Source organism: Loxodonta africana, chromosome 4 (genome assembly GCF_030014295.1).
Source record: "Loxodonta africana isolate mLoxAfr1 chromosome 4, mLoxAfr1.hap2, whole genome shotgun sequence".
Taxonomy (NCBI): Eukaryota; Metazoa; Chordata; class Mammalia; order Proboscidea; family Elephantidae; genus Loxodonta; species Loxodonta africana.
In genome coordinates, this window is record NC_087345.1 from 11,776,366 (window position 1) to 11,800,654 (window position 24,289).

The 24,289-nt window shown below is 51.8% G+C and overlaps 1 protein-coding gene across 2 annotated transcripts; it reads right to left on the bottom strand.

Annotated features, from left to right (window-relative positions):
* Positions 1-332: 332 nt before the first annotated feature.
* L3MBTL2 (L3MBTL histone methyl-lysine binding protein 2) lies at positions 333-24,041 on the bottom strand. Of its 2 annotated transcripts, XM_064283461.1 has the most exons (18): positions 23,912-24,033; positions 21,931-22,013; positions 20,787-21,024; positions 19,363-19,496; positions 16,547-16,670; positions 15,711-15,790; positions 14,103-14,220; positions 13,364-13,498; positions 12,992-13,080; positions 6,849-7,080; positions 6,362-6,438; positions 6,086-6,190; positions 5,247-5,394; positions 4,793-4,875; positions 4,228-4,462; positions 3,696-3,761; positions 2,959-3,075; positions 333-2,578 (listed from the first exon to the last, which is right to left on the bottom strand). In XM_064283461.1, exons 2-18 carry the CDS (start codon positions 21,931-21,933, stop codon positions 2,469-2,471), a joined length of 2,094 nt encoding a protein of 697 aa, XP_064139531.1. In that variant the 5' UTR covers positions 21,934-22,013; positions 23,912-24,033; the 3' UTR covers positions 333-2,468. The 2 variants fall into 2 exon arrangements, with proteins under 2 accessions (XP_064139531.1, XP_010597610.2); XM_010599308.3 differs by lacking the exon at positions 21,931-22,013 and having other exon boundaries at positions 23,912-24,041.
* Between the last annotated feature and the right edge of the window lie 248 nt (positions 24,042-24,289).

Genomic DNA, 24,289 nt, shown 5'->3' on the forward strand with positions numbered 1-24,289 from the left:
CGAGTTTTCAGGATGTTTCCCAACTGGTGGCCCCATTGCTGTAAAACTGAGACTTTTGTTTTCACCCAAGCACAAGGTTCGTTCTGTGCCTTAGGTGAAAATGTCCACGAGGTCGGTACTTGGAACATCCGTGATACACCGACCTTTGGGCCCAAGCAAGATGGCAGTTACACTCCCTTATTTCAGTCACTGAGGCCCACTTCGTGCCAGGCCTGTGCTGGGCCCTAGGGACACAGAGAAGACACAGGCTCTACCTTTGGGGAACTCCTAGACTTGGGGTAGGGGAAGGGCAGAAATGTACATAAGGACAATATGGTATGTGGCAATGGAGCTGAAGAGACGACACCAATTAACGTTTATTCTTATTGTTCTACGCGCACTTCATAACTAATACCAAGTTGATACATCAAAACTCTATGCTGCAAGGTCAGAAAGCTGAGAGTAGACTTGAACAAGTAAGGATCTGTCTTGTACAACGAGAAGTTAGGAGGTCTGGGCAGGCCAGTCCAGGACTGGAGTGGCAGCCAAACACATCCTCCTGCTCTGCCATCCTTACCATGTGGCTCTTGTGCTCATGGCACCTCTGGGCATTGCTTCTTAATTCAGGAAAAAGGAACCAAGGGCCAAGAGGGCACATGAACCATTTACCCAGAAGCCCTTCAGTCAGAACTAGATCCCTTAATTGCAGGGAAACCTGGGAAGATGACTTTTTAGCTGGGCACATCACTAATCAAAAGCAGGGCTCTGAGCAGGTGGCAGAGCCAAAGTTCAAACCCAGGCTGTCTCCCTTCCAATATCCTGTCTCCAAAGAAGCTAATGCCAAGACAGTCACTGGCCGAGTCTTGTGGCTGGTGTGTGTGAGATGGGGGGTGGAGGGAGACAGCCCTGTCCACTGTGTTAACACCTGGTCACTGCTTGAGCTCTCTGGGCTACACCTGCAGGCCTCTTTCTGGGTCTATTTTCTGCACCATGTGGGGCTGCCTAGTCCTTTTGGCAAAGGAAACAGAATCCTGTTCTCTCTGAACCTGCCCAGGCTTGAGGGGCAGCAGGAAGGCCTGGAAGGCAGATGAAGCGGCTAACACAGCTCTCTGCTCTGAAGGATACAGGGACTCACTGCAGAGTAGGGCCACGTCTACCCAAGAACACATGAAAGGAGAGGGGTGAAGACTGACGCAGGCCTCACCTTAGGCTCCAGGAAGAGGACTTACTGAAGATGAGACTGACTGCAGAGAGGAGTTTCAGAAGACTGGGAAATATAATAGCACCTAGAACTTTGGGTGACACTAGGTGAACTTCCTGAATGTGGTTTCAGAGAGGAGCAGGGAGAACCAGAATCTAATAAGGAATTAGGAAAGACAGCGAGGGGAGAGGAGCCAGGAAGTGTGCCCTGTCAGTTCCCACCCTGTTCTCCCCCTCAGGAGGCACTGGTGAGGGAGGACAAGTGCTGCCTTGAGGCCTACCTCCATCAGTGGTGCTGACCACTCCCCTACTTCCAGACTCTCTTGCAGGGCTGCACCTGACCCCTGGTTAACAGGGAGAGGGAAGTAGAAATGACAAGTCCTTCCCCCGCTAGGTCACAAAGCAGGTTAGGCTCAGTGCTAATGGCCAAGTCTCCCTCGTGGCTGGACTCCACCCCCACCTGCACACAGGCCCCAGCTCACCTTCCAATCCTGCTGTCCTGGGGGCACCCTGCTAGCCTAAGCCTCCCACACCACTGTCACCACATCTGCCATACAGCACAGGGGCTGGTGTGGCGTTTCCCTCCAGAGACCCCTCCTAGCCCCACAACTGGAGGAAACGGGAGTCAGTGCTCAGGCCACCCCAGAAAGCAAGTCAAGACAGCCTCAGAGACCACTGCAACCCACTGCTTCTCTGCTGCCTGCTGGTGCTGGGTCTCTGCGTGGGGTGCCCAGGCCTCCCAGGGTGCCCGGAGGAGCAGAGCACCAACCAGGAGGCGAGAGAAACAATTCTGCTTGGCTAGCTCTGCAGGCGTTAGGCCAGGCTGCACCTATCACACCCCTCACTGTCAATCGGGCAACCTCCTCCCCTGAGAGCAGAGAGCTGCCCAGGCCTTTAGTTACACGCACAGCTCACTAGTTGTCCTGTCTTCTGGGGTGGCTGGTGTGGCTCCCAGGCCCTGGCAGTTCAGGCAATGGCGGGGGTGAGGGGAACTGACACAGGTGACAGCAGACAGCCCAGGCAGCTAGTGTTCAAGCTTCAGGAACTCTAGAGGCAGCTGCTCATAGACACGTTCGGGGCCTCAGGTGACCTAGTCACGTGGGCTTTGCCAAAGAGGAGGCCAGAGGGTGAGTCAAGGAACCCTGGCTGGTCCTTCAGGGCCTGACCCCCAGCATTAGGCAGAATGTCTCCAAAAAGGCTCAGCATCCAAACTCCAGTGGGGGAGAGGGTGGTGGCACTGGAGAAGCCCTGCATGGCTTCTAGTTGGCAGCCAGGTTGGCAGAGGGAGGTTAGTCGTCTGTCTCCTGCTTGATGTCCTCAATGGGGACAGGCAGCTCGGGACTTGCAGCCTTGTCGGGTGTGGCTGTGTCCAGGTGCTCCTCCTTCACCTGCGCAGTGACTGCTCCAAAAGAAGGGGGGCGGGGAGGAGAGAGTGAGTGCTGGGTAGTTCTGGGAGGCGGGGGGTCCTTGGGAATGGGACAGGGAGAGCCTTCACTCTCTGGCTCACTGTCCGTTGACAGGCAGCAGCAGAGAAGCTGCAGGGCCAGCCAGTCTGCCACCCACCCTGCCAAACACTGGTGTGGGGGCACAGGGAGTCAGAGACAGAGAAGGGCCAAGGAGCCTGAGTAGAGGCTCTGCTTAGAACTGGGTGGGGGGAGGGTGATGTGAGAAGGGCTGCTTGGTGCCCAGAAAATTCCCTTCAAACTGACTACTTTTCTTGCTCAGGTGGGGAAGGACAGGGGCCACCTCTGAGCACTGGAGCCGCCCCTCCTCGCTTACTCGCATCAGAAACGGGCTCGGACAAGATCTTCCCTGCGGCCTGCAAGTCGTCCTCCAGCAGGGGCTTCTTGGAGCCCTGTCTGAGGGGCCGGGTCTTGGCTGGCGGTATTCTTTTCCCTTTGAATAAAAATGGAATCAAACCCAGCATGAGGGTTGTACCCGAGGCCCAGAGGGCTGGCTGAGTGTCCTCCAGTGCCCAGGCAGAGCAGGGAGAGCGCCACTCTGACATTACCCCTTACTGGCTGTGTGCTCTTGGGAAGGAGGCTCAAGGGGCTCTCCCCAGCAGCGGATTATCAGCACCACCTCCCCAGCTACCTGCTGTTTCTTTACCTGTAAAGCCCCATCTGACTGCGGCAGGGCCTCCCTCTGCTGGGGCCCCACACTCACGTAATGGAACCCTGCCCAGGGACCTCCTTCTCCTCTGCATGGTGCCACGTCATGAGCATACCTGAGGCACCATTTTGCCTTTCCTGTGCTCTACCCCTCCCCAGGCTGCTGCCTGTCTCTTTCCCTAAGCATCCTGGTCAGTACCAGAGATGGAAGACCCCCTATGTTATGACCTGGGTCTCCAAAGACACAGGTGGGGACAAAGGGCAAGGGAGAGGAGAAGGGGAAGGACAAGGAGTGAGCTAAGGCAGTGGGACCCATCTCGGGCAGTCCTGGAGGGCTGGCCGCACCCCCATGCCCAGCTGTTCCCCAGGCCCACACCAGCCTGGATGCTTTGAAGCACCACTTACTTTTCTTCCCAAACTGTCTCTTTCTCTTCTTCGTGGCCTCTTTGGCCTTCAGAGGTGTGGTCAGCTCTGTTGTTGAAAGACGGGAAGAAAGAAACGAGAAGGGAGTTCTGAGAGGCCACAGGGGACAGGCAATATCCTGAGACCCTGCCCACCCCTCATGATGCCCTTACACACAAGACACCCCAAGAATGGAAGCCAGAGCTGGGCAACAAGACTGGGCTGGGGCAGGGAGAGGCTGCAGGACAGCAGTCCCTTCTTCGCACCCTTGTTACCAGGGCTGCTCAGAAGGCCTGGGTGGTTTACCTGGGTGCACAAGGCCATGAGCATATGACAGAGTGGGCAAGACCAAGAAAAGCGCTCTGCAGGCCAGAGGGAGAGCGAGACAGAGGAGTCAGGAGCAGGGGTGGGGAGCAGTCCATGAGACTTCACCATCTCATGCCAAACGACTCAGCTGGGGTGGGGTGGAGGGGAGGGGGTTGGTGGGAGGAAAGAAGGAAAGTGAAGAGCCCCTTGGGGCTGCGCAAGACCAGACCTGTGGCCACGGGGGGCTGGAGCTGGTAGCCGGTGAGCTCACACCAGCCAACGGGGTAGATGTCTGGGGACTCACAGTCCACCCACTGGTCATACTCGCTGTCCCAGCCATCAAAGTGGATGCTGAGCAGTCGATGGACTGCCCGCTTCACGGTGGCCACACAGATGAGCCGGGGCTCCATCAGGTCCACGGCCTCCAGCTTCATGCCCACCTTGAAGCCGTGGTTGGGGCAGTCCTGGGAGGGGGGAGGAGGCAGTTACGGAGCCAGCCAGCTCCTGGCCCCGCAGGTAGGCCTGGGCCATGGGGCCCTGGCACGATCGGTGGAGGCTGCACTGATAAGTGCTGCCAGGCAAGTTCCTTAGGACACTGTAGTTCTTCCCCAGGCACGAGCCTGTCTCCGTGGAAACCAGGAGGTGCAGGGCGCCCATGCCATACTTTGGGACCCCTCCCCTGGAAGGGGCTGATCTCAGCAGTAGAGACTCAAGAAAAGAGAAGGGGCTGGAACTATGCCCCTAACAGCAGCCCGTGCCGTTCCCGGCCACCCCGCTCCGCCCTGGCCCCTCACCATGTTAAAGAGTCTTGATGGGGCTGCTCTTGACTTGGTCTTTTCCAAGTAGGATTCCCAGTTGAAAGTCTGTGCCTCGTACCCTGGGAGAGCAGACAGTTCAGATGCTGAGCAAGAGGAGGGGAGTGGAAGGGACGGGGGGGAAGGACTTGCTGCCAAAGGGCCACCAAAGCCTGGTCAGGACTCGATCTGGAGTCCACCCAGCAGCCTCTTCCCTCATCCCCAGGCCTGTACCTACACCAGGACTGCAGTCCCTGGTGGGAGAGGTTGTTCGCTGCTCACCAAGCCATGTACTGACCAGAGGGCTGAGTCGGCCCTGGCAGCGTAAGGCCCGTAGTGGCTCTGTGTCACCTCTGAGAAAGCCTGGGAGTCCAAGGCCCGGGGGTCTGCTTGGCCAGGAGTCTGGGCCTGTGGTCTCACCCTGCCCCTTCCCACCGCTGGGCCCCTATCTTACCTTTAGGGGGTGTAAGCTCAATGTCATTTTTCTGGCAGAAGGTGGCTGGGAAGATGGCATGGGAGGAGGCGTGGTAGCAGAACCAGTCTGAGCCATCTGTGGAGGGCCCCCCATCCACACAGATCATCAGGTAGCCATCCAGGAGAACCTGCCGGGGGCGTGGGCAGTGAACAGCGGATCATGAACTGCACCCCCAGCCCAGGGCTGTGGTGGGGACACAATGGTGGGGACACAGATGGCTCCACCTGGACTGAGGGTGAGAGGCTTCCTGAGAACACCCTGAGCTGCTCCCTCAGAGCATTCAGCCACTTTGTGACCATGTGTTGGTGAGATGACGTCAAGCGCCATGCCCGTGCCCTATGTCCCCAGTGGTGAGTATACAGCCTAGTGTGGAGAGAATTTGCTGGACGAACAAATGAGCAGTGTCCTCCAGGAGGGCTGAGAGTGGTCACTTGCTCTCAGACTGCAGCAATCGCGGGGGTCTGAGCAGTCAGCCTGGCTGGGGCCCTCGGCTAGGCCAGCACTCAGAGACGGCATGCCGGCGGGAAGGCCCCAGTGAGGGGACAGAGTGGGGAATGTGACACAGGATCAGGCTTGAGCCAGGTGTTCAATAAGCACATGTTCAACATCCTCTGACCTGGCCTGAAGCACTCTGAGCAAGGAGGGGACAGACACCCTCCTCACCAACGGCAGGTGCTCCAGTTGCAGCCAGTGTTGGGGAAGGTGGACAGCCACTGCCACCTGGGCCCCAGCAGTCTGCCTACAGTGGACAGCAGAGCTCTGCCACCTACTCATCCCCTCAGGAAGCCCTGCTAAGGTGGAGGGCCAGCCGGGCTCACCTTGCAGATGGTTGCCACACAGATGTTGCCCAGATTCAGGGGGTCAATGGCCTCCAGCTTCATCCCCTCCTCAAACCAGCCACCTTCCGTATAGACAGCTCGTACCTTAGGAGAAAGGGGTGGGTGGGGAATCACTGGGCAGGCCAGAGGAGGGCAGAGGCTGCAGGCCTGGGATACTGCCGGTCTGGGAAGGAACAGTCCCAGAGGAGAGCCAATGTCCTCAGGCCTGGCACAGGCCTATGGCCAAGGGGAAAGTACCCAGGAGCTGTGCCTCACCTTCTTGAAGAGGTAAGGAACCGCATCACAGTAGATCTTCCGGAAGGTGGGATGGTGGGCCATGTCGCTGCGTCTCTCTTTTGGGGTGATGGGAGTGGAGGAGAGAAGGGAGCTGAAGGCAGCTAACAGGGCCAACTCCACATCTGCCCCAGGAACGAGGGGCTGCTTGGCAGTGCTCTAACCTGTACTGAAGCCCCTCCCCCGCCTGTGGCCAGCCAGTCCAGCCCAGAAAGCATCAAGAGCAGGGACTATTCAGCCCTCGGGCCTGGCTGCCCTGGAGACCCAGACTCTCCCCAAGTGATATGGGATAGGGACGGGTCCTGTGGTTTATACTGTTACAAGCCGGGTGACCTGGGCCAAGTCACTTAATCTCCCCGGGCCTCAGTATCCACACCTACCTCACGGCACTGCTGGGAGGTGCAGAGAAGGTGCCCCTACCCAGTCCCTAAGGCAAAGCCTTGGGTCACCAGCCTAAGGCTCTGCTAACCTGACATCTTGATGCCATGGCCCACGCGCCGTGACCAGCCCACTGGGTGGATCAGGGGGCTCCACATGTGGCACCAGAAGTCATCGTCACTGTCACCATCCTCATAGAGGAGCCGCAGGCGGCCCCCGATGACCGTGTCCACCACGGCCAGGCGAGTACGTGACACCTGGGACTTGTCCACCACCTCCAGCCGCATGCCCTGCCGGAAGGGGTACTTCATGTTCTCCGCCATCTGAAAAGACACCAGAATGCACGCTGCTGGTCAGGGGAACCCTCCTGCCTTTTGCAAGTCTCTGGATGACAGGAATGGGCTTGTGGGATCATCCCAAAGACTAAGGCAGGAACTGGCAGTGAGCCCTCTCATCCCCCCCAGTTCAACCTGGCCTCGTTCCTTGGGATGACATAGAGGGCAAAATGGCAGAACTGATAACATGGGTGTGACTTCCCATCACCAAAATGCCATTAAGTTGATTTGACAGCAATTACAAAACCCATTTCAGACTAAGGAAACTGAGGTGACTCCAAGAGGGTCATGTGACTTGCCCAGAGTCACAGACTCATGAGAACCAGAGCTGGGCCTCCAGCTGGTTCCTGGTGTCCAGCCTGGTGCTGTTTCATGGGGCTCTGCCCTCTGCCCTCAAGGGCACCTTACACCCCCTGGGCCTCCCAGCCGCCTCTGCTGATGGTACAAACAAAACTCATGTCCTTGGCCCCACACGCCTCCACCTGTCTGATTCCAGCTCAGACCCAATGGGCCTCAGCTCTGGACAGCCGTCACAGTACCTCAGTAGCAATTTGGGCAGGACGTGGGGGAGGGGCCGGAAGAGTCTCTTTGTTTGCTGACTTCAGGGACTGGGCCTGGCAAGCTCTGGGGCGGCTTTTCCAGCCCCAGCGTGCTGCTGACTGGGAGAGCCAGTCCCCCGCCTGGGAACTGTGGTGAACAGGTTACTGTTTAAGCCTGGGCACGCCAGGAGGGGGAGCTCTCAGAGATCAAAGTAGCCGTCCTAAACCAGACAGGAGGACCCCTGGTGGCACAGTGCTTAAAAGCTCTGCTGCTGACATAAAGGCTGGTGGCTCCAACATACAGCCGTTCCACAGGAGAAATGACCTGGTGATCTGCTCCCGTAAAGGTTTTAGCCTAGGAAACTCTGTGGGGCAGTTCCACTCTGTCACACGGGGTCGCTGTGAGTTGGAATCTACTCACCAGCACATAACAACAACAAAACCAGACAGATTCTTTAGCTGCCGCTCAAGGGCTGGAATGCATCCTGACACCAGGGCCCTGTCCCCGTGTAATGGCACCTCACTTAAGAGACACGGCACGGGGTGAGGCCTGGCCAGGGCCCCTCTGGGCCATCTCATCCACCTGGCCCTTCCTGGCTGCATTCCCTTCCTCTGTGTCCCTCAGCCCGCAATTGTGCATATTTGTTTATGGTTACACACCAGGACTAGAGCACTGTACAGGCAGAAACTGGCTTTGATTCACATCTGCATCCTCAGCCCCAAGCACAGAACTAGGCACAGTCGGTGCTCGGTCAGTGGCTTTTTCCTGAACAAAGAGCGAATATGTGCACGCAGCCCTGACCTTGGCTGATGACTTACTCATTCATGCCAAACATCCTACTCGGCACTTACTATATTGCAGGCACCGAAGTGCACGTTTGGGTCAGAGCTACCTCCACAACCCCACCCCCTTCCTCCCTCTGTACCCCAGACCTTCAGAGGGGGCTGGCAAGTCAGACTTCATGTACTTCCATGGGCAAGGCCTGTCCTACTGACGCTGTGGTTATCACATCAAAACGTCAAGTCCCTGCTCCTCCCAGTGACCTTTCAGCAACCCCGTCTGGAACAATTCCTGTCCTCCTGATCTCACAGTGCCCTCCCGTTCTCTGCTGCATGTCATCTTCTTCTCCCGACAGGCCGGACAATCTTCTGCTTCTGTATCCCCTCCAGCATGCTCCGCACTTGCTGGCTGACTGGTTCTCCCAACCAGAGAGAAGCTCCTTTCCATTTTGGCAGAATAGAAGCCTCCTGGGTACCTGGTGGCCTGCACCATCCACAATCACCTGCCTCGTCTAAGACAAGGGCCAGTTCAGAAAGAGTTCACCATCATCTGCAATCACCAAACTTATCACGTGTACAAGGCGCTAAGAAAAAGCTTCCAATTTTGTTGGCGAGAGGATATGAAAAAAGAATTAACAACATCTGTAGAGATAAACAGCAAAGAAGAACACCTATAAGTTCAAATAAGTTTGGGGCAAGAAGCCAGGAGTGCTTCCGTGAGGTGTTCCAGACCATTCCTCGTTGAGGGGCAGTTCTGCACTAAGGCCGCCCATGGTGTGTGCAGCCTGTTCACCTGGCGTCTGGTGCCTTGAGTGACAGGGCCCCAGTTTCCATTCCATTCTTATTCCCCATTGGTGGCTTCCATACCACCACGCCTGCCCACCAAGGTTCCACTCAAATGCCCTTTTCTCCAGGAAGCCTTCATTGATAACTGCTGGGCCTTTGAAGCCATAATGGCAGGTTCATGTGATTCCTGCCCAGGGCAAAGAGGATCACACGCCTCTGCATCCCTGACTCACATGCGGCCCAGGTACCTAGGAGCGCCCCACACCGAGCCTGGGACACAGAGGTGGGCAAAAACACGTTTCCACTGTCTGCCCTTTTGGTTCCTTTCAGTTGTTACTATGTGCATGCATGGCTTTTTAAGTTAAAAAATGAGTATTTCAAATTAAAATAAAAGACCACACAGATGATTTCAGACGCACCATGGTTCAGAACCAAGGCTGTTTTGTAACTATTCAAGCGTAGGCTTTCCTTCCTCTGCTACACAGAGATTCCTGGATGGCAGGGTCTGTATTCTTTGTATCTCCCAAAGTGCCACACAGTAAGCACTATACAAACAGAGAGAGGCAGGAATAGGAGGAAATGAATGTGTGGGTAACTGTCTCCATAAACAACTGCCTCCTTTGTCCTGGGACCAGAAGAACTGGACGGTGCCCAGCTACCACTACTGAACCTTTTGACCAAAGATTCTACAGAATCCTGATCGAAAGGGCCAAAATGCAGAACAGAATTACAAAATCTCATGGAATCTAGACCTCTGGAGCCATGAAGGCTAGAAGAACCCCTGAAATTACTGCTCTGAGATAATCTTTAAACCATAAACCAAAAATATCCCCTGGAGTCTTCTTAAAATCAAACAATAATTTAGCTTAACTAGTAAAGAATATCTGCCTTGTACATTTATTAAGCATGGTCCTTTAAGATCTACATGGGATCAAACTGACAAGAGCAACTCGAAAGATTAGCTGAGAAACTTAGGGGGACCAAAGATAGAAGGAAAATACTAGCCCAAAGGACTAAAGGACCATATGAACCAGAGACTCCTCCAGCCTGAGACCAGAAGAACTAGATGGTGCCCAGCTATCACCAATGACCACCCTGATAGGGAACACAACATAGAGTCCCAGACTGAGCAGCTGAAAAATGTAGACCAGAACTCAAATTCACAAAAAAAGACCAGACTTTAATGGTCTGACAGCGACAGGAGGAATCCCTGAACTATGGTCCCTGGATGCTCTGTTAACCTAGAACTGAAACCACTCCCAAAGCCCATTCTTCAAAGATTAGACAGGCCTATAAAACAAAAAATTATACACGTGACAAACATGCTTCTTAGTTCAATCAAATATAAGAGACCAGATGGGCAGCTCCTGTCCAAAAGCAGAATAAGAAGGCAGGAAGGGGCAGGAGCTGGTCAAATGGACAGAGGGAACCCAGGCTGGAAAGGGGGAGTATGCGATCACATTGGGATTGCAACCAATGTCACAAAACAATATATGTATAAATTTTTGAATGAGAAATGAACTTGGGCTGTAAACTTTTACCTAAAGCACAATTAAAAAAAAAAACACCAACTTAGGGGGCAGTGAGTACATGTTAATGGGGGAGGAACTACTCAGAAAAGGACGAGAATGGTTGCACAATTCAAAGAATGTAATCAATGTCACTGAATTCTACACAGAGAAACTGCTGAATTAGGGTGTGTTCTGCTGGGTATAGTCTCAACAACAAAAAGTAAATAATATATATTAAAAGAAATACGTACTATACAATAAGTACTTAATAAAATTCACTGAATGAACACTGCTAAGTAATGCCATGAGCAAAGGCAAGGATCTGGGAGAGTGTAAAGCAGACAGCAACACAGTCGATGTGGCTGGAAGGGGAGGAGTTTGACATGAGGCTGGAACAGCGGATGGTGGCCACACGGTGGCAGAGTTTGATTCATCTGCAGACATGTGAAGGCACTGAGGACTGTCCCGCAAGGGAGTCTTAGAAAAACAAAACGAAACAACGAACTCCAATTAGTAGGGTGAAGAATGGATTAAAACAGCAGAGGGAAGTGAATCTAGACAGAGCTTATGTCCTGCACAAAAAATTACTCAAAATGGATCACAGACCTAAATGTAAGATACATAACTATACAACTTCTAGTAGATAACTCGGGAAAATCTAGGTGACCTTGGGTTTGGTGATGACTTTTAAATACAACACCAAAAGCACATTCCATAGAAGAAAAAAAATTGACGAGCTGGACTTCCTTAAAATTAAGAGCTTGCGAAAGATACTGTTGAGAATGAAAAGACAACCACAGACCGAGAGAGAAAACACATGCAAAATAGTATCAGATAAAGGACTTGTATCCAAGCTATACAAAGAACTTTTAAAACTCAAAAAGAAAACAAACAAGTAAACTACAAAATGGTCAAAAGATCTGAACAGAAACTTCACCAAAGATACGAGTACAGCAAGTAAGCACATGAAAAGTGCTCAGCATCGTATGTCCTTAGAGAATTGCAAATCAAAACCATAATGATACCACTATACGCCGCTTATCAGAGTGGCTAAAATCCAAAACACAACACCAAAAGCAGGCAAGGCTGTGGAGCAGCAGGAACTCTCCTTTGACGGGGCGGGGGGGGGGAGGGTGGGGGGGGTGGGGGGTAGGGGGGTCGGGGGGTGGGGTGGGAAATGCAAAATGATACAGCCACTGGGGAAGACAGCCTGGCAGGTCCTCCCTCACAAATCCAAACGGAAGCCAACTATATGGTCCTAAAGTTGTGCTCCCAGGTATTTACCTAAAGAGATGGAAACATACATCCGCGTAAAAACCTGCGCACCAATGTTTACAATGGCTTTATTCATAAGTGCCCAAAACTGGGAGCAACCAAGATGTCCTTCAATAGACGAAAGGATAAACAAACTGTGGTACATCTAATTAAAAAAAACCAAAAACAACCATGACCCATTGCACTGAGTTGATTCCAACTCATAGTGACCCTGTAGGACAGAGTAGAATCATCCATAGGGTTTCCAAGGAGCAGCTGGTGGATTCAAACTGCTGACCTTTTGGCTAACAGCCAAGTTCTTAACCACTGTGCCGCCAGGGCTCTAAGGCTCCATGGTACATTCATATAATTAATGGAATCTTATTCAGTGATAAAAAGAAATGAGCAATCAAGCCGCAAAAAGCCACGGAGGACCTTAAATGCATGCTGCTAAGTGGAAGGAGACAGTCTGAGAAAGTTATGTATCACAGGATTCTAACATATGCCATTCTAGACAAAACAAAACTGCAGACAGCGAAAAGGTGGCTGACTGCCAGGGGAGGGATGACTAGGTGGAGCACAGGGCGTTTTTAGGGCAGGATGCTGTAATGATGGACACATGACACTAAGCGTTTGTCAGAACCCCTAGGACTGCACAACACAGAGTGAACCCTAATGTGAACTATGAACCTTAATAATCGTAAACCAGTGTTGGTTCATCACCCGTAACCAATGCACCACAGGAATGCAGGATGTTAACAGAAGTGATGAGCAGGGGGTAGGGGCGCATATGGGAGCCCTGTACTTTCTGCACAATTTTTCTGTAAAACTAACCAAAAGCCAAGCCTGTTGCTGTTAATTCCAACTCATGGCAACCCCAGATGCAACAGAGTAGAACTGCTCCATAGGGTTTTCTTGGCCATAATCTTTAAAACTGTCTGAAAAATAAAGTCTATTTAAAAAAAAAAAAAAAAATCAGAGGGGTAGGAAGGAGACCAGTTAGGAGACCCACAGGGCTCACTGCCAGACCTTGATATGGAAATCCACCGGGAGGGTCCTGGAGCCCACCAACCGTTTCATGAGGTAGCCCTTCCAGTCGGTGAACTTGGCATGGATGGCTACAGAGACAGAAGCACAATCCTGGTTACAGACTGACCCACTCCCACTGATGGGGCCAGAGCCAACCCATCAGGAAAGAGGACTGAACAACCTATTTCTGCCTCTTGAGGCCAGCAGACCTCCTCATCAAGCTGGACTCCACAACCTGGATCTGCCACGGGGTCTCTTGGCAGGGAAGGGAAGGAAGCAAGCAGGTTCTCTTCTGGTCTAACATAAGACAGAGGGCCCCTTCTACACAGGGCTATACAGAGACCAGGACAGGGACCGGCCTCATCAACTCACTCCGCGGGGGCACCAGGATCTTGCTGTTGATGGCACACCAGCCAATGGGGTGGACATCCACAGTTCCCAGGTTGCACCAGAAGTCATGGCTGGCGTCATTTTCAAAGCCTTCATACCGGAGAAGCACCCGATACCCTAAAAGGAAGGAAAGGGCACCAGTGTGGGCAGGTGGGATGGGGAACAGCATACTCTTAGGTGTTCCCTCTCCTCTAGCCTACACTGGGCTTTCTACCACCCATTCCAAGAACCCCTTCCAGGCAACTGGGTCCCTGTTCTCCACAACAGTCACAGCCAAAACAAAGCCATGACACTTATTCGAAAAGCATTACGGCATAGTGGGGAAACCCTGGTGGTGTAGAGGTTAAGAGCTATGGCTGCCAACCGAAAGGTCAGCAGTTCGAATCCATCAGGCACGCCTTGGAAACTCTATGGGGGAGTTCTACTCTGTCCTATAGGGTCGCTATGAGTCAGAATTGACTCATCAGCAATGGGATGGTGTAGTGGTGAGAAACAACTGTTAAGAGACCGAAGAGTCCTGGAATAAACTTTAAAAGGGGGAGTTCCTAAGCTTGCCAAGCTTTTTTCCCTGCCAAGGGTAGGAGAATCCCAAGGAAGGGGGCAGAAACTCCTGTGGGTGTTTTGCTTTAAGCCAACTTCTGCCTACCCCACTGCCCACCCCTGACTAGAGGTGTTACTCTGGAGACAAGCCCCCAACCCTGCCCAGCTCAGAGGTGCTCACCCGCTGTCTGGATGACAGAGGCGATCCAGTACACCCGGCTGGGTAGCACGGCGTCACTGTTGAGCACCTCCACCTTCATCCCCTTCATCACGTCCTCCCACTGGTCATAGAGGGGGACCTGTGGGGGACGAGAGATTCACCGTGGGGGAAGCTGCCTGGGCCGGCTGTGAAAACAGATGACTGCCCAAACTAGTGAATCATGGCTTCCTCTGCCTGTGCGCCCTACCTTTTCATATCACCCCAGGGTGCCGGTTAGGGGCTGGGGTCAGAGAGCCCTGAGTTCTGATCTTTACAGGACCAGCGGCTATCTGTGTGAACCTGGACAAATGACAAACTCGGTGAGCCTCAATCGCTTCACTGCCCATGTAATTATAATAGCAACACCACCTCACGCTTCCTAGTGCTTACCATGTGCTGGGCACTGCCCTCGGCACAAACCTCATCTCCTCGGTCCTCAGGCCTGTGCGGTAAGCATTACTGCCCCCTCGCTTTACAGCTGTCACCAAGCCACCCTTCACGGAACTGTCTACCCACACACTATTCCTGGCACACTCTTTCTCTACCTCTATTCAAATGCCACCCTATGGCAGTGGGCTCTTTAGGGGTTGCCTCCCCAATATTTAAACCCCACGTTGTTGCCAATGGCACCTGGATTCTCCTTTGTGGAATTCACCTTTTTGTCATGCTCAGCCCTGGCTTAAGTCAGTCGGGTATCCCATCCCATCCCCCTGGTGACAGAGGTTGGTTCGCCACAGAACCTAAAACCAGTCTCACCATGGCAAGCACATGGAACTGGGTTCTTTGCAGAACACATTGAATCTTCTGTGTTAAATGCAGTATAACTCCCCTGAATGAGAATGCCTGGACCCCTAGGAATTCAGGGCAAAAAGGTTTTTCCACTAGGCAAGTTGTGTACCTTCATTAGCAAGTCAAAGAAGAGCCAGGTAAGAGCTGTTATGTACCAGCCCTCCCTGAGTTCAGTACCAGTTCAGAGAGGAGTGGCTAGGGGGCTGGCTTCCTGGGTTCAGACCTCCTCCTAGCCTTCCTGGGGTTTAAGAAACTGATTTGAAAGACTAAGCCAGAGCACTGCTATCGCAGGGTCCAGCTGCTAGATATTAAATCCTTCCACTCAGAGTTCAGCCCTCCCTGGCCTCACCCTTCTGTGTTTCTCAGTGCTAGGGGCTCAGGGAGACCTTTGCAGAAGTGGGCTCCAGGAGGTATCCGCATCTTTCTGTCAGGGACCAAGGGGCCCAGGCCAGTATAGAAGTCCCAGGCTTTCAGGGAAAATACTCAAAATGGGGAGAAGGAGGAAAAAGGGGACTCCTGCGTTGGAAGGACCCTTAGAGATCAACTAGCACGAAAGTTCCATGATGCAAATTAAGCAAAGGAGGGGTCTCAGAGCAGCAGCAGAAAGCCCTTGGTAAGTGTTTGCTGGAGGACTTTTGGAAAAGGTGGGCCAGAAAGGTGAAATGGAGCTGGTGGCTTCTCCACCCAGACCCCCTGCTGCTCAGCTTGGAGCTTCCTCCTAAAGAGGGCAGGTGAGGACCAGAACCAGCAGCTCCCACCAGGTTCCCTGGGGACTCCCACCCCTCACCTCCAGGGACTCACGTGTTTAAAGCAGCTGACAGGAGCGGCCTTGTAACTGTGATCCTTCAGGAACTTCCCCCAGTCGAAACCCAAGACCAGCGCTGCAGAGCAGGGAGAGGAGAGCGGAGGCTGTGGCGGCCTCACCCCCCGCAGCTTGCTCCTCCCAAGTCCACTCGAGGCTGCGCTCCCCACAGCCCCTCACAGCTCCCGTACCTGCCCCACCAGCAGCCATCAGGACCAGTGAGCACTGAATCTAAACACTGCCAGAAGCCGAGGAGAAGGAAAACATCCAGAGTGAAGTTTCCCACCCTTTAACCCCCAAGGAAAGAGGGAAACTCAAAGCCCCTTGAGCTTAAATTCCTCGGGCCTTCCCTGACCTCCCACTGGCCACACCCAGTCTGACCTAGTAGGAGGGGCTCAATTCAGAACCATTACCAGCCTGAGGACTGAATGCTTCAGGCTTACACTTAATTGGCTTAGAAATTGCTACACACACTCAGATATCCCTTTTCTTTTTCCACCCCGCCTCTCCCCAGCCCCTCTTCAAGCCACATCTGGGCCTCTGCTGCCCCAGGGAAATAGAAGTCACAGGACTAGAAAAGAAACAAAAGAAGCAATTCCAGGCTTTTGAATCATCCAGGGAAGGGGCCCCGGCAATTTGAGGGTTATTGAAGGGGTCTTCTGGGGTAATTTCCTCAATCCCCACCAGGCGAGGAAGCTGCGATCCACACTAGGCTGGGTAGGATACTTTCTAGACCCTATGCTGGCCATGTTTCCATTCCTTGCTTTTGAGGAAAGCTACCCCAGTCCTGCCCCCCTGCCCCCAGCTTCCTGAGCACCGTCCTCTGCTGTCTTACCGTCTTGTCCGGTTGGCGTCCCATCTGCTAGCTGTCCCGTCCCTTGGGAGTGGAGGAAGGCTCCGATCTTGGCTGACCAAGCAGCCTTGTGCAGGACTTTGGCTTTCTTGGTGGGTGGTTTTCCCTGGAGGGAAGAGGAGAGGACAGCCTAGTGGCTGAGAATGTGGCTCTGGGTTTGGACTGCCTAAGTTTAAATCCTGGGCTTGCTCAAGTTACTTAACCTCTATGGGGCTTCAGTTTCTTCATTTGTAAACTTAAAAAAAAAAAAAAATCGATTCTGACTCATAGTGACCCTACAGGACAGAGCAGAACTGCCCCATTTGGTTTCCAAGGAGTGGCTGGTGGATTCGAACTGGTGATCTTCTGGTTAGCAGCCGAGCTCTTAAACACTGCACCAGGGCTTCACACATTTGTAAACTAGGATGATGAAACTAACAATACTTGGCTCAGAGGGTGGTTACTATAACGTAAGCATGCAGTGAGTGATCTAGCCAGTGAGTGATCTAGAGAAGGATGGGGTCAGTGGAGCAGCAGAGCAGAGAGACCGTCTTTTAAGCCTTCTCTGACTCCCAGAAGCTCTCCTGAGTGGCTTCAACTCTCACTTACCACCCTCGACCAGTGCACCTACAGATCCAAGCAGAGAACGAGCTTCAGAGGGATCCATGAACTCCGTGCACTGGCAGGCAACGTTTTGTACGTACAAGAACATTCTTGAGCGGGGGTTCACAGCTAGTGTCACAAGTTCAAAGGGGTCCACTCCCCAAGTGGAGCGCTACTCATTGGGCCTGTACCTTATAATTTAAGCGCTGATCAGAAAGGCCAGGAAATTTATTACAGCGATTGTTGCTGGGTGCCATCAAGTCAATTCGGACTCACAGCAACCCGATGCGACAGAGCAGAACTGCAATCTTTACAGGAGCAGATTCCCAGCTCTTCAAGCTACTTGGTGGGTATGAACTGCCAACCTTTCGGGTAGCAGCTGAGTGCTTAACTGTTACACCACCGGATTTGTTGTTGTGTGCCATTGAGTCCATTCCGACTCACGGCGGCCCTTAGGACGGCAGAACTGCCCCACAGGGTTTCCAAGGCTTTAGAGGAGCAAATCGCCAGGTTTTTTCTCCTGCGAGTCGCTGTTGGGTTTGAACTGCTGACCTTTTGATTAGCGGCCAAGTGCTTAATCATTGTGCCACGAGGACTCCTACCACTAGAATACAAAAAAAAAAAAAAAAGAAAAAACCCCAAAACCAAACCCATTCCTGATGAGTCGATGCTGATTCATAGCAACCCTATAGGCTAGTACAGCAGAAATACAAGTTTAAGTCCCAGACAAACCTGGGTCAAAACCTGGCTTGACAACTTTTAGTTGTGTACCCATGAGCCAGTGACCAGAATTCTTGAGCCTTTACAACGGAAGGCCTTTAAAAAATAATCTATTTTGGAGATGATTTGACAAACTGAATGCGAGTGTCAGGCCCTTAGCAAGAATCCCAAAACGTAGTTACCATCATTATCATTAGCTGAGGACACTGTACACTATTATGCTTTTTTCTTGGTCTCGACAAAAATCTGTACAATGAGGACAAGAGTAATTGTCTCACAAAAGCTATCTCACAAGCGAGATAAAGCACGTGAGGGGCTAAGCAGCAGACCTGGCACCCAGCAACCTCCTATGGATGTCACACCAGTGGTTCTCAAGTTCCCCTGTACATTAGGCTCCCTGGGGAGCCCTGTAGGTTCCTTATCCCCAGGCTGCACTCCACCACAACTAAATCAGAACCTTTGCTAGTAGGACCCAAGCATCAATATTTTTTAAACTTTCCAGGTGATTTCTGGACATGCTGTCAGGAGGGATCAGTCCCTGGAGAAGGACATCATGCTTGGCAAAGTACAGGGTCAGTGGAAAAGAAGAAGACCCTCAACAAGATGGACCGACACAGTGGCTGCAACAATGGGCTCAAGTATAACAATAATTGTAAGGATGGCGCAGGACCGGGCAGTGTTTTGTTCTGTGGTACATAGGGTGGCTGAGTTGGAACTGACTCGATAGCACCTAACAACAACAACAACAGGTGATTCCACTGGGCAGCCAAATTTGAGACCCAGTGTTATAGATGTTCGCCATGGTGACCACTAAACAACACAGGGCTGGGTATTGGAGATGTGGGCTCCAGCCTGTCCTGTGGTTCTCTGCCCACAGAGCCACTCTAGGTAAGTCATTCTACCTCTGTGGACCTCAGTGCACTTATCAACAAACGCACGGGTTAGAAACTGGCAAGTGTTACGTTATATATATACTTCACAACAACAACGAGACAGATAAAAAATAAATGTGTGGGTTACACACTGCTTCTCTAAGAATTCTCCCATCTCTGAGAGTTCTGTCAATGTCAATAATTAAAGATTGGCAAGCATTTCTAGGTGGCTGCCTATGATGTGGTGCCTGACATAAGGCATCAACTTCCTAAACACACCAAGGCCGCAGAACCTCCTGCCTGCTTCCTGCTTCCTGTCAGAGTATTGATAGAAGTGTTGGGCAAAGTCAAGGACATCAGACTTCCCCAAGGTACTTCATTAAACCAGACTGGGAAGGTGGGGGATGGAGGGTAGCTCCAGGAATCTACATTTAAACAAGCCCCATAAATGGATTCCTCTGCCTTCCGAAGTCTGGACCTACTAGGAAGCTTCCAGCCTCAGATGGCCAGAAGCAAGGTCCTTACCAAGTCCCTCTTAGCCTCCTGCCTTCAGTAAGTTGGCCGTTCCTATTTCAGGCGCAACCACCCCTCCCCAGAAGTGTCTCCCAAGTGACTGCCTCTCACCTGTAATCGAGCCAAGATACTGGCTTTCTTGGAGTTGGAGGAGTAGCTCCTGGAGCAGGAGACACTGCAGAACCTCTTGGTCTTGGAGAAGAAGGCTTCTCTTGTGCCCACAATACCACACATCTCACAGACAGCTGGAAGAGAACTCAGCACGTGACTCACTCCATAGGGTCACCTCTAATCACACAAAATGATGGGCCTTTCAAACCTGGGGCATCGCATTAACCAGGTGAGCCCAAGTCCCCACTGAGGCGCATGGAACTGGAGGCGGTTCTGGTGTGCACATGTGAATCTGTTCTGCCCAAGAGAAGCTGCCTGGCACCCCTTGGCTATGTGCATCAATAGTAGGGCAGAAGAAAGCCAGGAGGACCACTGGGGAAACAGGAGAAGGGTGGAAGGTTTGCGAGAGAGGAACATGTGAAGAAAAAGAAATATAGGGAGAGAAAGGTGCATAGTCACTTACTCTCTGTGGGTCTATTTTCTCATCGAGAAAGTAAGGAGACTGAACCTGATCAGTGTCTCAACCCTGACTTCAAGTTAGAATGACCTAGGGAGCTCGTGAAAATGCCCAAGCCAGAGATTCCAGTCAACTGGTCTGTGGTGGGAACTGGCACTTGTATTTTGTCAAAAGCTCAGATTCTGATGTGCAACCAGGTTGGAGAATCCCTGGACTAGATGGTCTCTAATGGTTCCTTTTGGCTCTAAAGTTCTAAGATTCTAAAAAAAGGGCTGAAATAAGACGGAAGGGAGAAAGACAAAAGAAAGGGAAGAGAGGAAGAGACGGCAGAAAGTATAGAAACAAATGACATTCAACTGGCAGAGTACCCTTCTGAAGAGTTGGAGTACCAAGGAATGGGAGTGTCATCGGAGACCATCTCACCTGCCCCTTTTCACAGGCAGACCCACACGGGAGGCTCTGGCACAGGCATTCGGCAGCTGCCCAAGCCTCACAACTGGCTTCCGGATGATCCATGGGGATTCTTCTTTGCGCCCGCCACTCCTCTTACCCAGAAGTCACTTTATTCTGTAGTCCCCTCCCCCTTCACTTCCGACCCACAAGCTATTTCTGGTTCCTTCCCAGAGCGTAATCAGAACACTTTCAGGTTTGTGTACTCAATATCCAGACTTAGAAATCCACCAGCTATTCACACAAATCAATGTCAAAGCAGCAGCATGTTGACGGCTGGCACCTAATATGTGCTGAGTAAATACCAGTTGTATGAAAGGATGAAAGAAACCACAGCTTGAAATCAGACTGCAGCAGAGGACAGGGCCCTTGTGGCTACTCAGGGTGCTTCTCTCTGACAGCAATTTAGACATCTGAGCCCTTGACATCAGATCAAAGAGCTCACATGCCTTGCAGCCCCCTCTTCCTCCAGGACCTCCTGACTCCTCCCCATCTCCAGGGCACACTCTGAACGCACCTGGTTCAGAACCACTGCCTTCCAAAGAGCGGGGAGTCCCAGAGCTGAGCAAATGCAGGGGGGAAGTGGGCAGCTCCCCAGCTTCCCGATCCTCGTTTTCTGCTTCACTTGACTCCTCCAGATAGGAGCTGCTCTCACTGCCCACACTGCTGTTGTAAGCCCGGAAACTGTCATAGCCGCCAAAAAGCTCCAAGTCATCTTCCTCTTCTTCCTCCATTGGTTCTGAAGATGGGGTCTCCTAGTGGAAGAATGACACAAACCAGGCAGGAGGAATCCAAGTTGGCTCAGTGCATGCGGAGGGAGGCCGTGGATTTGTTATCAGCCCCCTACCTAGTTCTTTGTCAAATCAACACTTTTAGGCACCTTTTCGCACACACCAGGATCATTACTCTTGTTTGTACAATATTTCTCCACCACAACTCAACAGAAGAGCTTTATAAAAACAACAAAAAAAAGACAAACCTATTGCCGTCAAGTCGATTCCGACTCATAGTGACCCTATAGGACAGAGTAGAACTGCCCCATAGGATTTCCAATGCTGTAATCTTTACAGGAGCAGATTCCTACATCTTTCTCCTACAGAGTGGCTGGTGGGTTTAAACTGCCAACCTTTCAGAGAGCAGCCAAGTGCTTAACCACTGCACCAGGGCTCCTATGAAGTGCATTATACCCAAAAACCAAACCAAACCCATTGCCGTCGAGTCGATTCCGACTCACAGCGACCCTTTAGGACAGAGTAGAACTGCCCCATAGAGTTTCCAAGGAGCACCTGGTGGATTCGAACTGCCAACCCTTTGGTTAGCAGCCGTAGCACTTAACCACTACGCCACCAGGGATTCCATGAAGTGCATTACAGGATAGAAAATACAAGTTAGGAATTCACTGAGTTCATTCTGTGGATTTACAAATGATGATATTTTAACAGAGTTCAAATAGAAAACAACACTATGAAAATACCCTCTGGCAGATGCCTCCTGAAGACTCTGGGATGGAAGGCATACAGTAGGAACTCGTTCTTCCCCTTCAGCATAGGTACACCAAAAGAATCTCAGCTCAAATACAGTTTAAGTGAGGGGACCCAGACTGTACACGAGGAGGCAGGAGGCAAATGACACACAGAGAGCTATGGCGCAGTGGTACTTACCATAGTTTTGGATCTAGCTCTGATCCTAACTAGCTGTGGGTCCTTGGGCAAGTCACTTAACCTCCGAGCCTCAGTTTTCTCAACTATAAAATAAGAAAAATATTTGGCTCAGGAGTATCTGAGAGGTAATGAGATACTGTAGACGGATCTACCTAGCAGCTAGTAGAAAAGGTACAGCAAGGTGAAGAGTCCGTGCATTGGGCCAGTGCTCAAGTGCTCAGCTGCTAACCAAAAGTTCAGCGGTTCGAACCCACCAGAGGCTCTGGGGAAAAAAAGACCTGGTGATCTGCTCCCGTAGGAAGCCCCATGGGGCAGTTCTCTGTAATACTTGGGGCCACTATGAGTCAGAATTGACTTGAAAGCACACAACAACAATAACACCACCACTGCTTACTAGCCATATGACCAGCAGCAAGTCAGTCTCTCAGTTTTGGGGTCTGCAAAATGAGGATAATAAAACCTATTTCATAAGATTTGCAGAACAAGGAGTTAATAATACAGGTAAAGCACTCAGAACAGTGACCTGCACTTAGCAAACACTCAATAAATGTTGGCAACTATCATTACCTTTTATGTTAAAAAACATTTTGACAAGGTTAATTTTATAGAGTTTCCTTGGTTTTGAAAAGACGCTTTTTAACTCCAGCAAGTCTGGAAAATAAAATACAAATTGAACAGTTCAAAGTATGGGCTCTCAATCAGATTTGCCTGGGTGTTCCGGCTCTACCAATTATTAAATGTGATTTTGTGCAAGATATTTGACCTTGCTACCCTCAGTTTTGGAGGATTGGTAGCACAGTGCTTAAGAGCTGCAGCTGCTCACCAAAACACTGGCAGTTCTAATCCACCAGTGGCTCCTTGGAAAACCCATAGGGCAGTTCTACTCTTGTCTGTAGGGTCACAACGAGTTGGAATTTACTTGACAGCAATGGGTACAGGTACCCTCAGTTTCTTCATCAGTGCAAGCGAGATAAAACGCCTTCTTTAGAGGGCTGTGGTGAGGATGAGATAAATTATGTAGAAGCTAGGTCTGCTTCCAGCAGTAACAGAACTAAACTGTGAGCTATTACTATTCTCCACTTCAGTACCTCTACATTGTCGCGTTTTTGAGCTATTCTACTTTCTGTTTACAACTACACGTGTAAATGTGGTAGAAAACTGCATTCAAATGTAGAGTGCCCAGAAGCCAAATGATTAAAGGTGGGTGGGTTACAGGTGGAAACCCTGGTGGTGTAGTGGTTAAGTGTTACTGCTAAACAAAGGTCGGCAGTTCAAACCCACCAGGGGCTACTTGGAAACTTTATGGGGCAGTTCTACTCTGTCCTGTAGGCTCTCTATGAGTTGGAATCGACTCGACGGCAGTGGCTTTGGTTTGGGTTACAGGTTGTAGGAGAGTGGAAAAAGCATAACAGGTAGAGTCTGGGAGCCTGACTGCATGCCTAACAGATTTCCTTCACAGTTCAGCTGTGTGACCTTCCTGGGGAGTCGCACCGCCTCCGTAAGCCTCAGGTGCTGTAACCTTAAGAACGAAACAGTAACACTGGATTGTTGCGAGTATACCCGGGAGATAATGCACGTGACCGTCCTAGGCACTGAGTAAGCGTTCTTTAACCTTTAGCCTCCCTTCACTTCACACCACGATGTGACAAGTTTCACAATCCCTAAAGAATACGACCACGACCACGAGACGGGGAGAACAAAGAAGATTCAGAAGAGCTCCGATCCGGGGTCTAACGCCCCATCTCCTAGGCCAGGGAGGCTACTCCTTTCTCAACCACTCGCCCGACGTCCAGCCCAGCCGCGGGGAAGCAAAAGGCAAGGGCAATCGCTCGCGGCCCTGGCTCAGCCCAGCTGCCTAAGTGCATCCATCCTTCCAACCTCCACCCTCAAGGCGTCGCTAAAAAGCCTAAAGAAGGGTTCGCCAGGCGAAGGAGCGCTCGGGGTTTCCATGCCCATTTGCGCTAAGCCCTCTCCCTCTCACCTCGATGCCCCGGGGTTTCTCCATGAGCCCTAACACCATTTCTTCAACCGTCACCAGGTGTAAGAAGCCATATTGGCCTCGCCGCTCGCCCCAAGCGCACTCATTGGCCGCCTCCCTGAGCAACGGGCCAATCACGCTGCAGGAAGGCGGAAAAGCCGGTTCCGCGCTCGCTCGGCGCCTCCACCCACTGCGGGCGGGGAAGCCGCGGGCGGTTGTGGGACTTATAGTTCCCCAGAGGGTTACGCCTGTAAAGGCGTTGCCATAGTGACGTGAACGTCGCCCGGCCCCGGCTTCGAGGTCACTGGCGCTGACTGTTTAAACTCCACGCCAGTCTCTTTCCCCAAGCCTGGCCCTATTCTTCATTAAACAGTTCTTAAG

Excerpts from the sequence above, each read along its gene's own strand:
- L3MBTL2 (XM_010599308.3), bottom strand. The coding sequence starts at position 23,950 with ATGGTGTTAGGGCTCATGGAGAAACCCCGGGGCATCGAG. Across the intron at positions 13,499-14,102 it reads CTCTGTCATCCAGACAGCGG|GGTATCGGGTGCTTCTCCGG; the intron begins GTGAGCACCTCT and ends CCTTCCTTTTAG. Across the intron at positions 3,762-4,227 it reads CCAGCCCCCCGTGGCCACAG|AGCTGACCACACCTCTGAAG; the intron begins GTCTGGTCTTGC and ends TTTCAACAACAG.